Source organism: Balaenoptera physalus (genome assembly GCF_965194825.1).
Source record: "Balaenoptera physalus genome assembly, chromosome: 5".
Taxonomy (NCBI): Eukaryota; Metazoa; Chordata; class Mammalia; order Artiodactyla; family Balaenopteridae; genus Balaenoptera; species Balaenoptera physalus.
This window is the reverse complement of record NC_138884.1, coordinates 107,872,517-107,888,778: the sequence shown is the minus strand read 5'-3', so window position 1 is coordinate 107,888,778 and position 16,262 is coordinate 107,872,517. Positions and strand designations below refer to the sequence as shown.

Here is a 16,262-nt window from a genome sequence, read left to right as displayed (position 1 = left end):
AATTGGCAGTGTCTTGCAAGCCATCAAATTTATGTACTGTCTCTATTCCCTTTTATTTCTCTTTGTAATTTATCTATTTCTTTCCGGGGCTCATCTCATTCTTGAAACACTTGCCAACGCAGTCAATAGTGGCCACCACACACAACTAACGATTTTCCCCGCATTTTCTCCTTCTAGATCTACAAGGTTACTTGGCACACAGAACCTTCCAAGTTGTGGTAGGTGTCAGTTTAACCAAATGTTTTGTCGCTGCAAAACATAGCATCTCACCTTTCCAGCATTTGGTATCAGTTTCCTTGCCACCCACCTCGTGACTATTAGGCCAATGCCACCAAGTTTAGGATTTTGTTAGAGCAGCAGCCCATGTCCATTACCAATTTTGGTACTGGTCAGGGGAAATAACGCTAGGCGCTGTGTTACATCAAGGTGACTCATAAATAGGTCTTGCTAAGTACCTTATACGTAGTGAGGTGCTTATTAATATTATTGAAAAATGCAGTATTAGGTGTATACATGCAAATCAGTTGTTTGAACATATTTGTATTTAATCTTTCACAATTAAGGAAACCAACACTTAAAGAAATTAAGTAACACATCAGAGATGTGTTACTGGAATCTGGAACAGATTGATCCAGATATATCTGGAATGGTTGGTCCAGGTCTATGACACCACCTGTGCTTGTGCCTCTGGACGTCTCCTCAGTAGAAGCCAGAGCAAAAAATATGCTCCACCTTGTTCTCTGCTTTTATAGCAAAGGAAATCTGAAACCTGACCGTTTCCCTGTAGTTTCCGATCCTTTCTCTCTTTACACTATTTCAGAGGTATTACCCTCTATCCATAGCATAATAATAGTTACTTAAGATGACTCAAAAACACAGTGGAAAATAATCTGTAGTTTTTGAAACAATGAACGAGGTCTTTGTCTCAAAATTTATTTATGTCAGTTTACACAGTGAGCTTACTTAATGGATTGTGCCTGTGTCAACATTTCGATTCTCCACTGAGTGGTTTATTTGTTTAATGAATGTTTTCTGTATTCATTTAGGGAATTTTATTATACCATAACCATTCATTAAATCTGGCAGAGGTACACATTGTCGTATGCTTACTCTCTGTACAAGCTTTGACATATTAACCTTCCTTATGGGAACATATATGCAAACCAAAATTGTCAAGACTGTTGGTTGATCTGAGCCTACACAATACTTTATTCATTCAGTAAATATTTATTAAGCACTTACCATTTATCAGGTGCTGAGCAAGACATGCTTTAAGATAGACTATAAATATTTTTTAAATCACCATTTTCAGTTGACCACACTTTACGTTTGCTGAAATGTCAATTCACAAATGTGTGTGTGTGTGTGAGAGAGAGAGAGATTAATGGCAGTTTGGTAAGGGTGGTGGAAATCGTAAAAATTGCTAACACTGGTCACAGACTTAATGTCAGAAGATTTCTTCAGCTACACGGAAAGACTGCAAAGCAAATTTCCTTCCCCGAGTTATGATTTGCATACAGAATGAAGGTTAAAATAAGACCAATGCAAATAACATCATTTTAGACATTTTCCCCTCTTAGTAAAACATAATGTACACTAATTTAAATTTTCAAACAGATACATTAGGGAGAAATTGTATGGAAATAATTGTGTCAGCAAAAGTGATGTTTAAACACAATTTCACTAGCATTATTGCTCCATAAGTAGGGACCTAAACTTTCCTATGTGCTTTTTGCTTCCAGTGAAGTGATACCACTTGGTCTTAAGGCATCACTTTAAAAGACAAAAGCCACTTGAAGGAACATGGTGAGAAGAGCAATGCATAAAAGAGAGAAACAGAACTGTTTAGATATCTGAAACCCTTGCTTTTCATTTGCCTTAGCCTGAGGTTTGCAGAAGGACGTCACCTACTCCCACTGATTCCTAACAAGAGTATATATTAAGCTCTTTGAAATGTGAGTATTATGGGAAGGATCACAGTTGCTTTAAATTATAGAAGTTGGCAAGTGCCTGGGAGGGGAGGGAGGTTTTTTAAACTGAGAAAGACAGTTGCAAAACTTTGCACAGCAGCATGAACACCAAGCTTCAAAAGCATTCTCACGCGCAGACGAGCACTTTATTTTTCACCAAGTTTTTTTTTGTGTTGTTTTGAAGCCGCTTTGAATGATAAACACATATTTTTGCTGTAAACTTTTTCAATGGTTTCTAAACTCATGGGACAACCAAAACAAGAAAGCCTCATGATTTGGGGGAAGGTTTGATGTCAGCAATGCCTAGAAAAGGTAAGCTTCTATTTTCACTGAAGTTTTTCTCTTTTTTTTCCCCTTCTACTTGGCCTTTGTCAACAATATTTACTGGAAAGACTTAAGACAGCTACTTGTAGAGAAATGGGGAACTTGTAGAAAGTATGTCAACAAATGATAAGTCAGAGGTCGGAAAACCTCAGCTGTAGTGTTTCCTCCTACTTTCATTCCGCTTGTCGCAGGAACAGCTGTGAACTATTTTTGACTGTATGAAAAATGCCATTTCTCTCAGAAAGTGTGTGCAGATCTTCAAAATCTCCAATCTGATGCACCTAGCATTTGCCAGTGTGGTGATGGGCTCATTTACTGCAAAGGTCAGATTACCTATGTTTTCTTATCCCATTATATGCAACTCAACTTCCGGAGCTATGGTCTTTCTATTAACTCAGAAATCTTTCCCATGGAAGATTTTAACATCCTTCCAGAAGGTCTCTGAAGTGTGCTTACTCTGACTTCTTATAAACTTGTTTTGCAGCCTATGTTTTTTAAAAGTTAATTAAATCGTTTGACTTTTCCTTTGGAGTGACATGAGAAGACCGTTATAGATGTTGTGTCCCGGGCAGAGTGAAAAAGTTCAACTCAAAATCTGTGAAGTTTTCATTGACTGGCAATGCTCTCATCTGAATAGGGTGGCTGTGTCTTCTTGATTGTGCCTCAGAAACAGGTAGGGAGCAGAGAGCCTAAGACAGTCCTGGTTTTTCTGTGCATGGGTCATAGGAGAAGCATCCTGTGGTTTTAGGTGGAGGGGCAAGTAAATGTCTGCTGTGTCATTATTATTTCCTTGAGAAAGTCTCTGTTATCAGTGTTGCCGTCTTTCTGAAGCAGAATTCCAGGTGCAAAAAACTAGATATCCACAGGGATCTGCGAATCCCCCCAGCAGGGTGCGATTTTAGCAGAGCTCACATTCATTCTTCATGCACACACATGTACTCAGAAAGCCCTGTAGGTTTGCTGGAGCTTGAGTGGTTTGGGACATCTAAGCGACCTGAGTCTGTGAAACCCACTGCTGCAGAAACTCTAGCAACAAGCCAGTTAGGCCTGGGTGAGAAAGTGAGATGCTGCCCCAAAGACGTGGCTCTTGGGGTGCAAAGGGCTCTACCTGCTTTGCTGTACCAGCTGTTGATCTGTTTCTGGACTGTTTTTCCTTGTGTGTCAAATTCTGATGACATAAAGTGGATTACAGCGACTTCCCCTGCCTCCTGTAATCTCAGGGAAAGGAGAGAAATTCAGATCAGAGAGAAGGATGTGATTGTAGAAAACCGAGAAGGTAGTTCCATCAACTCATGTCAAGGTCGCAGGGAGAAAGCATTACTTCCTTTCTCCATCCGCACTTGTGAATGGAGGAAGTGAGGGACCCCGCCTGCGGCTTCGCTGTCTTGCTCCTTCCCAGACCCTCTCTGCTCTCCCTCTCTCCCTCCTGTTCTGTCCAAGCCAGCCATGCAACCTCAAGAAAGGGAACGGTGGGTTGGACAGACAAGATGATTAGCATCTCCTCCTTCTCGTCCTCTTGGCCATTCCCAGGCCAGTTGGGGAAGCCCCCACCCTATTTGGAGGGGGGGTCTCCAGGACCCCACCCCGTGACCTCATCGCAGGCAGCCGGAGAGCTGGGATGGCCAGGGGTTGCGTGGCGCCTGAGTGTACCCTGGGGATGGGTGCGGCCACGAAATGCGCAGTGTGGCGTGAGGTGACTGCCAGGGATGGAGTGCACACTTCCCATCTTGGGCTCCCATGGCAGCTGGCGGCATTTCTGGAAGCCAGACCCTCCAGGCCCCGCCTCTGGGCCTGAGGAGGCCCCAAAGAGGACAAAAACAAAAAAGGAGGGAGGGAGATGCAGGAGGGAAGAGACATGGGGACATATGTGTATGTATAACTGATTCACTTTGTTATGAAGCAAAAACTAACACATCATTGTAAAGCAATTATACTCCAATAAAGATGTTAAAAAAATAATTTAAAAAAAAGGCAATTAGAGTTTCTAATGAAGCCCCAAGCCAGCTGACTCATCTGAGGCACAGCCACTGGGGGGCTTTGTGATGAAACCTGGACAGAACCCTGGAAAGGACAGGTCAGGGTTGTCCCGAAAAGGACACTGATGATCAGCCCATTGTGACCTAATCGTGCCTCCTCACCTCCGAGAGGCTGAGAGAGAGGCAACATCTACGATGGACAAGGGAGGAGAGTATTAACTAATGAGCTGCCAGGGAGTGCAGGAGCCATGCTGTCTCAACCTATAAAGAGTTTGGACCAGATTTAGCCCAGGTTGCCAACTACAGCCTCACACCACAAGTCTGTAGATCAGGACCTGAGAAGCCCCAGACTCCAGAATCAACCCCTAGGGCACCTGGGAAAAAGACACCATTGTAATTCAATAAACCAAGGCTCTTTGAACTTGACCCTTGACAGAGAGACCAAATGGTAACAGCCTGGAAAGTTCATGGCAAACACAAAGAGGAGCTTTGCAAATCAGCCAGCTGAAATCAAAGAGAGCTTCTAGTTGCATTTGAACTAGACCTTGGAGGAGGAGTAAAATATCATGGGAGAGACAGAGGGGTCAAGAGCATCCAGGCAGAAGCCAGGGGACAAAGGCACAGAGATGTAAAGGTCATGGCTGCTTCCCTGTGGGTGTTGAGGTGCTATTTCCCCAAGTGCATTTCAAGGAATACCAGTTTCATGGGTTATTAATAAGAGAATAACCAAAAGTATTTCCTGGACAGGCAAATTTGGGAAAGTGAAAAACTATACACCACAGAGGACCAAAACTCAGGCTCTCGGGTCACAAACATCTGACTTCAGATTCCTGCTCCACCCCTTAACTGCCATGTGAACTTGGACCCATTCAATCATCAGTTTCTTCATCTGTTAAGTGAGGATCATTATATACATTCTTATGGGGGCATTTTGAGGATTTAATTAGAGAATTCATGAAAAGGGCCTACTATCAACGTGTCTGGCATATAAGAGCTCCACGAATTTTAGTTATTCTTACTAGCTATTAGATACTGGTTTCTTTACTGCAGGAATTCTCACATGTTTTAGTTCCTTAACATGTCCTCTGTCTCTCCATGAGTGGGTCATTAGACTCTAATGTTTTCCAATTTGTTAGAATATGAAACCACTTCTTTTCTCCGAAGAGTATCACACAAACCATGCAACTCGGAATGCATGCTGGAAAATGATTGGGTTGGCCCAATGAGTTGAGGCTATGTGGTCTTCAAGCCAATGACGTTTCCTGAGATTTAATTGAAATTTATCAATCTCCACCAGTCACTTCACGAATTATCTTCCATATTTCTATGAAACAAAAGCCCCCAAACTGGGATTCTCCTGTCAAAGGAAATTGACTTTTTTCTTAAAACTATTGTCAATTTTTAGAAGGAAGAGAAAAGTAACAGCAAAGCAAATTCTTGTCCGTCTTGGCTTTCACACCCAAAAGGCCAACCTCTGCCTATGGTTTGAGGGCCTGTGTATAGAGGGCAAAGCAAGGGCACAAGCTAGGATAAAACATGATCCCACCTTCAAGGAGTCATCAATTGGGTGGAGAAAATAAAATGTGTGCTCTTATGTCTAAAATGCAAAATTAGGTTTACAAGGAAGGCTATAAGAGGGGTTCAAAGTGAATGGGAATTCAGAGAAAAGGAGACCTTGGGTCCCTGGGATAATCAGAGTAATAGGTAACATTCTTTGACATATACCAAGTGTAAGGAATTGTGCTAAGTACTTTACAATATGATAACCCATTGTACTTTACAAGGTTACAAGGTGGGTGTTGACTTGCCCATTTCACAGATGAACAAACTGAGCCCTAGAGAAAAGCAGTAACCTGCCAGAAGTCTTCCAGGAAGTAAGGGGCAGAGTATGGTCTCAAACTCAAGTCCATGTGATGCTCTGTATCCCTTACCCAGGAAAGACTCTTCAGAGGAGATAATGTGTCACTTGGCCTTGAAGAGTGGATGAGGATTAATGGGAGGGGAATTTCAGGCAGTGAAAAGAATCTCAACAAAAGTATGAAAGAGACCAATGTGGGGAGTAGCAGGAAAGCCACCCTGGTAGAACAAAGGGTGTGCAAAGATAAAGAGGGAAATGAGCTCAAAAGACTTGGTTGGATCTTAAAAGTTTTCACCACAAGAACAAAAATGTATAAGTACGTTTGGTGATGGATGTTAACTAGACTTATTGTGGTGATTATTTCACAATATATACAATTACTGAATCATTATGTTGTACACCTGAAGCTAATATAATGTTATATGTCAATTGTATCTTAATTTAAAAATAGAAAAAAAATTAAGAAAATTCTAAAAAAGAAAATGTAGGAAAATGCATTAAGTTAGAAAATGTTAGAAAATAGTGTTATATTGTTATAGAAATGTATAATGAATAAAAAGTTATGTTATTTTCTGGAAAAATTTTAAAAAGACTTGGTTTAAAAAAAAAAAAAAGGCGTGATTGGAGTCAGATCCTAGAAAGCCTTGAATGCCAAACCACAAAGTTTGGATTTTTTTTAATGGAGGAATCATTAAAACTTTGTAAACAAGAAAGTAACGAGAACGTAACTCCCTGGTGGTTTATTAGAATAATAATTTAAGATGAGTAATCAGTCTGTACAGCAGGGGCAGAGACTAAACCTCCAGTTAGGAAGCGATGTTTGTCCAGGTGGGAGACGGCAGTAGTTGGTGCCACAGCAGCTAAGGGATGAAGATACTCATTGGACCCAGTCTCCTAAACATGCTACACCAAAGCCTTGACTGTCATAGTGGTCTTTCAAAACAACAACCTTGAGGCCTCACTAAATCCAGATTTAACCCTTAAGATGACAGGGGGTGGGAATGGAAGGTCCAAGAGGAGCTGGTTGACCTCTGAAAGCCTTCTCAGCTTTCAATCTCCATGGAGATAAAACTCTAAGCACTTTTATGGAAATCAATAACCATACAGCTCCCTATTCCATCACCAGTTTCCAGACTTCATATCAAACAGGCATATTTCCCAAAGAACTTCAGAGTCTGCAAAATTTTTATCAGTTTACAGCTATGACAATTACATAATAGTGGTAGCGGCACGCAGTGATTGGGGGATAGTGTATTTTAGTATATCCCTTCAGGGGAAATTTTTATCCATCCTCTTGGCTGTCTGCCTTTTGCAAAATTCAGCTGTCTACCTCTTGTGACTGAAAACTCTTCCTGCAGTGCGATACCACATCAGGATCTTGTGGTGCTTTGAATGACAGTTATTCATGCAGGGCTCATATGACTTCCGCCAGTTCCCACATAGGGTGAGTTTCAGAGAGTACGAATGAATTCATCTTTAGATTTTCCAGTGCCTTACAACTATAGTAGGTCTGAATCAATCTACAAACACAGGTCTGCAAGAAATTTCATATTTTTCCATTTTATTTAATACAACTTAAATTTGATTCTAAGAGTTAATGACAGCAGGAACTTTACTTTCAGAAATGATCAGGCTCCTACTCCCACAGATACCGATACCGGCGAGGTCTTCCTTCATGTCAGCTATGCCCACTTTTATAAATTGCCTGCCCCTTTGATGTCTGAGGATTCTGCTTTCCAGCCCTGCTTGGGAACTGGCAGTCACTGTCTAGCCAGGAACCTGGGGTCTGAGCAATCCTAGGCAGCCCTCCCCTCCGAGGTCTGGTCACACAGAGTGAGCGTTTCCACTTCTCACAGATCCACAATCCCTGAGCCCCAGTCCCTCCAGGTCTGGGGAAATCTCCCATCAAAGGCCCTGCATTCTCCCCTTTCCCACCATATACTCTTGGGCTTGGACTTTCAGAAAAGAAAGGAAAAAGGATTATTTTCAAGAAACTTCTGCTTCCTGCTCTGCCTATACAACCTTGAAACAAGGAAGCACAAAAAGCCAGGCAACATTCTTGGGATAAGTTGGGAGTGGAGAACACACACAAATAAATATTTCCCTAAGTTATTTTGTTGCATACCCAATAGGTATTCAATAATGGTCAGTGGAATGCATGTCCCAATAATTGATGAAATGGCTTCTCCAAAGTTGCTCAGTTTGCCTCAAGAGTTTAGTAGAGGCTTTTTATTAAGAACCTACTATGTGCCAGTACTTTACATGTACTTACTATGTGTCCCCATTTTTCAGATGAGAGAGGTGAGTTACTTATCCAATGTCCTATGAGCACTAAGGGATGGAGTAGGTATTTAAAGTTGTTCCCATCTCTAAAACCCATACATTTTCCACCCTGCCACATGGACTCCTGGAAAGGATTCCTTATTCTCTAACAGAGCTCTGTTCTTGACTAATCCTTCAGTAGACATTTCCAATTAACATTTTTAAAATTTATTTAATTGAAGTAAAGTTGATATACAATGTTGTGTTAATTTCTGCTGCAGAGCAAAGCGATTCAGTTATACATATATATATATGTACATTTTTTCATATTCTTTTCCATTACGGTTTATCACAGGATATTGAGTATAGTTCCCTGTGCTATACAATAAGACCATGTTGTTTATCCATCCAATATATAATACGTTGCATCTGCTAATCCCAAACTTCCAACCCATCCCTCCCACCCTCCTCCCCCTTGGCAACCACAAGGCTGTTTTCTATAACATTTGTTTTAAATAGAGATTTTTCCCACCATGAACATAGTGTGATTCTGTTTGACATACTGATAATCTCATGGAATGGCTTTTTACCCCATCTCATCACTCATCTGCAAGGCAGCAGAGAGGGAGACTTAATCCTATTTGAAAGATTAGAGCAAAGTAATGTGACTTGTCCAAGGCCACAGAGCTAGAAGGAAGCTCAAAGTCGAACATGCATTTGTCTGTCTCTGCCTCCAAGTCAAGGGGAAGAAGTTAGTCCTAATCAATCAAAAGCTAATTACAGGGCTTCCCTGGTGGCGCAGTGGTTGAGACTCTGCCTGCCAATGCAGGGGACATGGGTTCGAGCCCTGGTCTGGGGAGATCCCACATGCCGCGGAGCAACTGGGCCCGTGAGCCACGACTACTGAGCCTGAACGTCTGGAGCCTGTGCTCCGCAACAAGAGGCCGTGACAGTGAGAGGCCCTCGCACCGCGATGAAGAGTGGCCCCCACTTGCCACAACTAGAGAAAGCCCTCGCACAGAAACGAAGACCCAACACAGCCAAAAATAAATAAATAAATAAATAAATTAAATAAAATAAAATTAAAAAAAAGAATAGAGTCTCCTTAAAGATTCACATCAAATAAATGGCTCAAAAAAAAAAAGAAAAGCTAATTACAAACCAGTATTAAATATTTACACTTTTAGTGCCTTCTCATACTACCAATAACAGAAAACCATAGCTGATGTCATTGCTTTAAAACGCATCCTGCCAGATGTACACTAATGATATTTGAGAGCTGTCATTAAAACTTTAGCTGGTGGCCTTGCCACCTCAAAGCAGCTTATTCTCTTAAACTGGTAAGTGATTGTTTCAGTTTCTTTCTTCCATCATTAATTTTTTTAGAAAAGACTTCTTAGGAATAATTTTGACCCCCGGCCACTTTAAAATCTAATTTAACATCAGTAGAATCTCAGTTTAGGGATTCTTTGAATTACCAACCCATTTTATCACAGGTGTTCATATCAGTTCCTCAGATCATTAGCAACCCCTCTTTTCTTTCACAATAAAGGCCATATTCCTTGGCATGGTCATAGGGGGGCTTTGAAAACCTGTCTCTTACCCACCTTCCTCTTTCCCTGCACCCCTACTGCTCCCCTCCACATATCCATATACCCATGTACACCAAATACCACAGACTAGGTGGTTTAAATAACAGAACTTTATTTTCTCACAGTTCTGGAAGCTAGAAGTTCAAGACCAAGGTGCCATAACTTTGATCCCTTCTGAGGCCTGTCTCCTTGACTTGCAGATGGCTGCCTTCTCGCTGTGTCCTCACGTGGTTTTTCCTCTGTGCAGAGCATCCCTGGTATCCCTGTGTGTGTCCCAATTTCCTCTTCTTATAAGGATACCAGTCAGATTGGATTAAGGCCCATCCTCAGGGCCTCACTTGAACTTCATCACCCCTTTAAAAGTTGGTATCTCCAAATAGTCACATGGTGAGGTACTTCAACATGTGACTTTTGGGGAAGCCCAATTCAGTCCGGAACAACCCAAAAGCTATGCACAGTGAAGTCTTCACAGTTTCTCATGCATCCCTTTTCTCCATATGACATAGGTCTAAAGAATTGAGTCTATTCCCTTGCCTTTGTATAAATTATGTTGAGCCATATACAACTGCTGGCCTTCAACCATTCTATTACCTACAAAAAATGGCAATTTAATATAATTCCAATATAACTTAGAGACTTAAAAATTCTCATTTCTTGAAAACAATTTATGTGTGGTGTCCTTATAATATGACGGAAATTGTTGGTCGTCCTCCTGTTTGTCCTTGAGTCTGAGATAAAATGGTCTCCAAAAAGACTTTGAGAATTTGTCCACACTACAGACCCTACCTTCAGCTTCAACACAAGCCATAGCAAAAAGCTCATACTTAATAAAGCAGCCTCTTCCATTAAAATACCACTGGTCACCAGAAAGTTCTTTCTTATGTCAGAATCTGGCTCTTTTTAAATGGTTCTCCCCTGGTCCTTGTTCTGCTTTTAGCAGTAGCAGGAAGTCCACCTCTTTCCTCTGGCTTCTTAAATATTTAAAGACCATCACCACCTCCCTTCCTAACTCTCTCTAGGGTATCCCTGGACTTGCAGGGAGGAATTTCCCCAGACACTATGTGGTTCACCAAAAATATTCATGCCTCTCTTGAAATGACATCTATACCTGAACACCAGATACCAGATGAGTTTCACATCTAGTGCTAGCGCCATATCAATTTCCTGGGATGGATAACAGCTACACAGAGCCCTGTAGTGAGAAAAAATCTGAACCCAATCTAAGGTTAACAGGAAAGAACGTAGAGTTTGATTAGTGATGCCCTAGGGAGAAGCAGATACTCTCCAGAGCTGCACTAACTACTACTCTGGATACTGTCTGACAGCCTAGGGCACAGGGGAGCTATTACTGTCTGTGATTTAAATACTCTATTTTCCTTAATGCTAAATTTGCATCAGCTGTGCTAGTCAGCCAATCTCATAAAAACAACAACAACAACAACTAAGACACTCAGATTATTCTTTAACTTAGTTACAGCAAAGCCTATTTTCATCCGTGCTGTGGTGCTGCTTTTCTTCCTAGTTAACTAAAAAAATGAAGAATCTGGAATTGTGATCTCCTTTTGTGGCAGTTTCACTCCTAACCCTTCCTGGTTGTGTGATTGTGGGCAAGTTATTTGAATGCTCTGAGCCTCTGTTCATCACTGAAAATGAGAACAATAAGTACCTACTCCAGTGGACCCATTGGTATCTTAAATAAGATACTATGTGAGAAAAATTTGCAAGTCAGAAGGTGAAATACAAATACTAGTTAATGTTAGGAGCCTGATAGTTTTGGCTGGCCAGCTAATTTTTGACCTCAGCCTCTTTGTCTTAGGGGATTTCTTCTCACTGGACAAACTGACATCTAGTAGGGGATTAGAAACAAAAGTACAAGCAAGAGGAATGGACACACACGAGATACTCAGTGAATGGACTTGCACGTGAATGTAAACTCGTCAAGGGAAAGAATTTTGGCAAAGATGGAAGTGTTTCCACCATGTTGTCAAAGCAAAATGATGAGTGAAATCCAGAGTGCCTCTCCCTGGTTGTTTTGATTATTCAAGGTCAAAGATGTTTGGTTTGGGATGATTTGTGCTTTCCATTTGTTTACACAAATCTACATTGCTGACCTAATGCTTTTGCCTGCGAAAGAAAATATACCCATTTCTCTGGGTGTTGTCAGCAGCATATTAGCATAGCTCTGCACCATATACTGCATCAGGGGCGACAGTCCTAAATCTACAGGACCAAGCTGTTGCGCATGAATGAATAAGCATGTGGCAGAGACCCAGGAGGCCTGAAACCACACTCTCCACCTAACATGGGCAGTCACTACCTGCTCCAGTGGGGGGTGTCCAGGCGTAATGTGACCCTATGGAGCCAGATCTTCAGATTTTTCAAGAAAATCCACATAATCTGGATTTTTATGTGACATGTTCCGATTTTAAAAACACTTGCCGTGTTTCTGACCTATAGAAATGACAATGTCATATGGTTCAACCTAATATAACCTAGAGACATAAAAACTGTTCCCATTTTCCTGCTATGTGGGAAACCTCAGGAGCCCTCACCCTTCACAAAAATTTCTTTTTTTTGCACACACACACACTATTAATAACAATAGCTAATACAGAGCACTTCCTACACAGAGGTATACATCTAGATAAACCCTCATTTAATCCTCCCAACACACCTGTAAGGTTGGTACTATGTTTAATATTATTTTACAAATGACACCCAAAGCCCCACCATCAGTTTTTAGTGACACATATGTACGTGAATACATGGTCCCCTTGCCAACAGAGCCTGAGTCCTTCTGTCTCTTGAATTTCAGGAAGAAAAGTAAAATGTATTTTACTGCCCATGTGCCCAGAGATGGGCAAGGTGGGGGGGGTGAACAGTGATTCTCCTGGCCGCTTCTGCTAACTTTAAATCTCCATATGCCTTGTGTTAGTCCACTAAGGCTGCCATAACAGGATAATACCACAGGCTGGGAACTTAAACAACAGAAATTTATTTCCTTGTGGTTCTGGAGGATGGAATTCCAAGATCAAGGTGCCAGCAGGGTTGGTTTCCAGCCAAAACTTCCTTTCTGGCTCAGATGGCCAGCTTCTCTCTATGTCTTCACATGTCAGAGAAAGAAAGAGAGAGAGAGAGATCTGGTGTGGTGTCTCTTCCTCTTCTTACTTTTTAATTTAATTTAATTTTTTCTGATATCTTTATTGGAGTATAATTGCTTAACAATGGTATGTTATTTGCTGCTGTAAAACAAAGTGAATCAGAAATATGTATACATATATCCCCATATCTCCTCCCTCTTGCATCTCCCTCCCATCCTCCTATCCCACCCCTCTAGGTGGACACAAAGCACCGTGCTGATCTCCCTGTGCTATGTGGCTGCTTCCCACTAGCGATCGATTTTACCTTTGGTAGTGCATATATGTCCATGCCACTCTCCCAATTTGTCCCAGCTTACACTTCCCCATCCGTGTGTCCTCAAGTCCATTCTCTATGTCTGCATCTTTATTCCTGTCCTGCCCCTAGGTTCTTCAGAACTATTTTTTTTTTTTATATTCCATATATATGTGTTAGCATACAGAATTTGTTTTTCTCTTTCTGACTTACTTCACTCTGTATGGCAGACTCTAGGTCCATCCACACCACAAATAACTCAATTTTGGTTCTTTTTATGTATGAGTAATATTCCATTGTATATATGTGCCACATCTTCTTTATCCATTCATCTGTCAATGGACACTTAGGTTGCTTCCATGTACTTCTTATTGTAAATAGAGCTTCAGTAAACATTTTGGTACATGACTCTTTTTGAATTATGCTTTTCTCAGGGTATATACCCAGTAGTGGGATTGCTGCATTGTATGGTAGTTCTATTTTTACTTTTATAGGAACCTCCATACTGTTCTCCATAGTGGCTGTATCAATTTACATTCCCACCAACAGTGCAAGAGGGCTCCCTTTTCTCCACACCTCTCCAGCATTTATTGTTTGTAGATTTTTTGATGATGGGCATTCTGACAGGTGTGAAGTGATAACTCATTATAGTTTTGATTTGCATTTCTCTAATGATTAGTGATGTTGAGCATTCTTTCATGTGTTTGTTGCCAATCTGTGTATCTTCTTTGAAGAAATGTCTATTTAGGTCTTCTGCCCATTTTTGGATTGGGTTTTTTGTTTTTTTGATATTGAGCTGCATGAGCTGCTTGTAAATTTTTGAGATTAATCCTTTGTCAGTTGCTTCATTTGCGAACATTTTCTCACATTCTGAGGGTTGTCTTTTCGTCTTGTTTATGTTTTCCTTTGCTGTGCAAAAGCTTTTAAGTTGCATTAGGTCCCAATTGTTTATTTTTGTTTACATTGCTATTTCTCTAGGAGGTGGGTCAAAAAGGATCTTGCTGTGATTTATGTCATAGAGTGTTCTGCCTATGTTTTCCCCTAAGAGTTTACAGTGTCTGGCCTTACATGTAGGTCTTTAATCCATTTTGAGTTTATTTTTGTGTGTGGTGTTACGGTGTGTTCAAATTTCATTCTTTTACTTGTAGCTGTCCAGTTTTCCCAGTACCACTTATTGAAGAGGCTGTCTTTTCTCCATTGTATATTCTTGACTCCTTTAACAAAAATAAGGGGACCATATGTGCATGGGTTTATCTCTGGGCTTTCTATCCTGTTCCATTGATCTATATTTCTGTTTTTGTGCCAGTACCATACTGTCTTGATTACTGTAGCTTTGAAGTATAGTCTGAATTCAGGGACTCTGATTCCTCCCGCTCCATTTTTCTTTCTCAAGATTGCTTTGGCTATTCGGGGTCTTTTGTGTTTCCATACAAATTGTAAAATTTTTTGTTCTAGTGCTGTGAAAAATGCCACTGGTGGCTTGATAGGGATTGAATTGAATCTGTAGATTGCTTTAGGTAGTATAGTCATTTTCACAGTGTTGATTCTTCCAATCCAAGAACATGATATATCCCTCCATCTGTTTGTATCATCTATTATTTCTTTCATCAGTGTCTTATAGTTTTCTGCATACAGGTCTTTTGTCTCCTTAGGTAGGTTTAGTCCTAGGTATTTTATTCTTTTTGTTGCAGTGGTAAAAGGGAGTGTTTCCTTAATTCCTCTTTCATATATTTCATCATTTGTGTAGAGGAATGCAAGAGATTTCTGTGCATTAATTTTGTTTCCTGCTACTTTACCAAATTCATTGATTAGCTCTAGTAGTTTTCTGATAGCATCTTTAGGATTCTTTACATATATATCATGTCATCTGCAAACAGTGACAGTTTTATTTCTTTTCCGATTTGGATTCTTTTTATTTATTTTTCTTCTCTGAATGCTGTGGCTAAAACTGACAAAACTATGTTGAATAATAGTGGTGAGAGTGGGCAACCTTGTCTTGTTCCTGATCTTAGTGGAAATGGTTTCAGTTTTTCACCATTGAGAATGATGTAAGCTGTGGGTTTGTCATATATGACCTTTGTTACGTTGAGGTAAGTTCCCTCTATGCCTACATTCTGGAGGGTTTTTATCATAAATTGGTGTTGAATTTTGTTGAAAGCTTTTTCTGCATCTATTGAGATGATCATATGTTTTTTCTCCTTCAGTTTGTTAATATGGTGTATCACATTGATTGCTTTGCGTATATTGAAGAATCCTTGTATTCCTGGGATAAACCCCACTTGATCATGGTGTATGATCCTTTTAATGTGCTGTTGGATTCTCTTTGCTAGTATTTTGTTGAGGATTTTTGCATCTATGTGCATCAGTGATATTGGCCTGTAGTTTTCTTTCTTTGTGACATCTTTGTCTGGTTTTGGTATCAGGGTGATGGTGGTCTCATACAATGAGTTTGGAAGTGTTCCTCCTTCTGCTATATTTTTGAAGATTTTGAGAAGGATAGGTGTTGGCTCTTCTTTAAATGTTTGATAGACTTCACCTGTGAAGCCATCTGGTCCTGGGCTTTTGTTTGCTGGAAGATTTTTAATCACTGTCTCAATTTCAGTGTTTGTGAATGGACTGTTTATATTTTATATTTCTTCCTGGTTCAGTCCCAGAAGGTTGTGTTTTCTAAGAATTTGTCCATTTCTTCCAGGTTGTCCATTGTATTGGCATACAGTTGCTTGTAGTAATCTCTCATGATCCTTTGTAGTTCTGCAGTGTTGGTTGTTACTTCTCCTTTTTCATTTCTCATTCTATTGATTTGAGTCTTCTCCCTTTTTTCTTGATGAGTCTGGCTAATGGTTTATCAAGTTTGTTTATCTTCTCAAAGAACCAGCTTTTAGTTTTA

The 16,262-nt window shown here is 40.5% G+C and overlaps 1 protein-coding gene across 3 annotated transcripts in view; it reads left to right on the top strand.

Annotated features, from left to right (window-relative positions):
- Window positions 1-1,884: 1,884 nt before the first annotated feature.
- The window catches only part of C1QTNF7 (C1q and TNF related 7), a 130,492-nt gene continuing 116,114 nt past the window's right edge, over window positions 1,885-16,262 (top strand). The window contains exon 1 of one of the 3 annotated variants that reach the window (XM_082462021.1): window positions 1,885-1,955. Coding sequence is in view for 1 of the 3 variants with exons in the window: in XM_082462016.1 (XP_082318142.1) it covers window positions 2,261-2,282 (22 nt within the window). In the remaining 2 variants the exon portion in view is untranslated. Of the gene's footprint in view, window positions 1,956-2,168; window positions 2,283-16,262 lie in introns of those variants that run through there. The other 2 variants (XM_082462020.1, XM_082462016.1) reach the window with 2 other exon arrangements.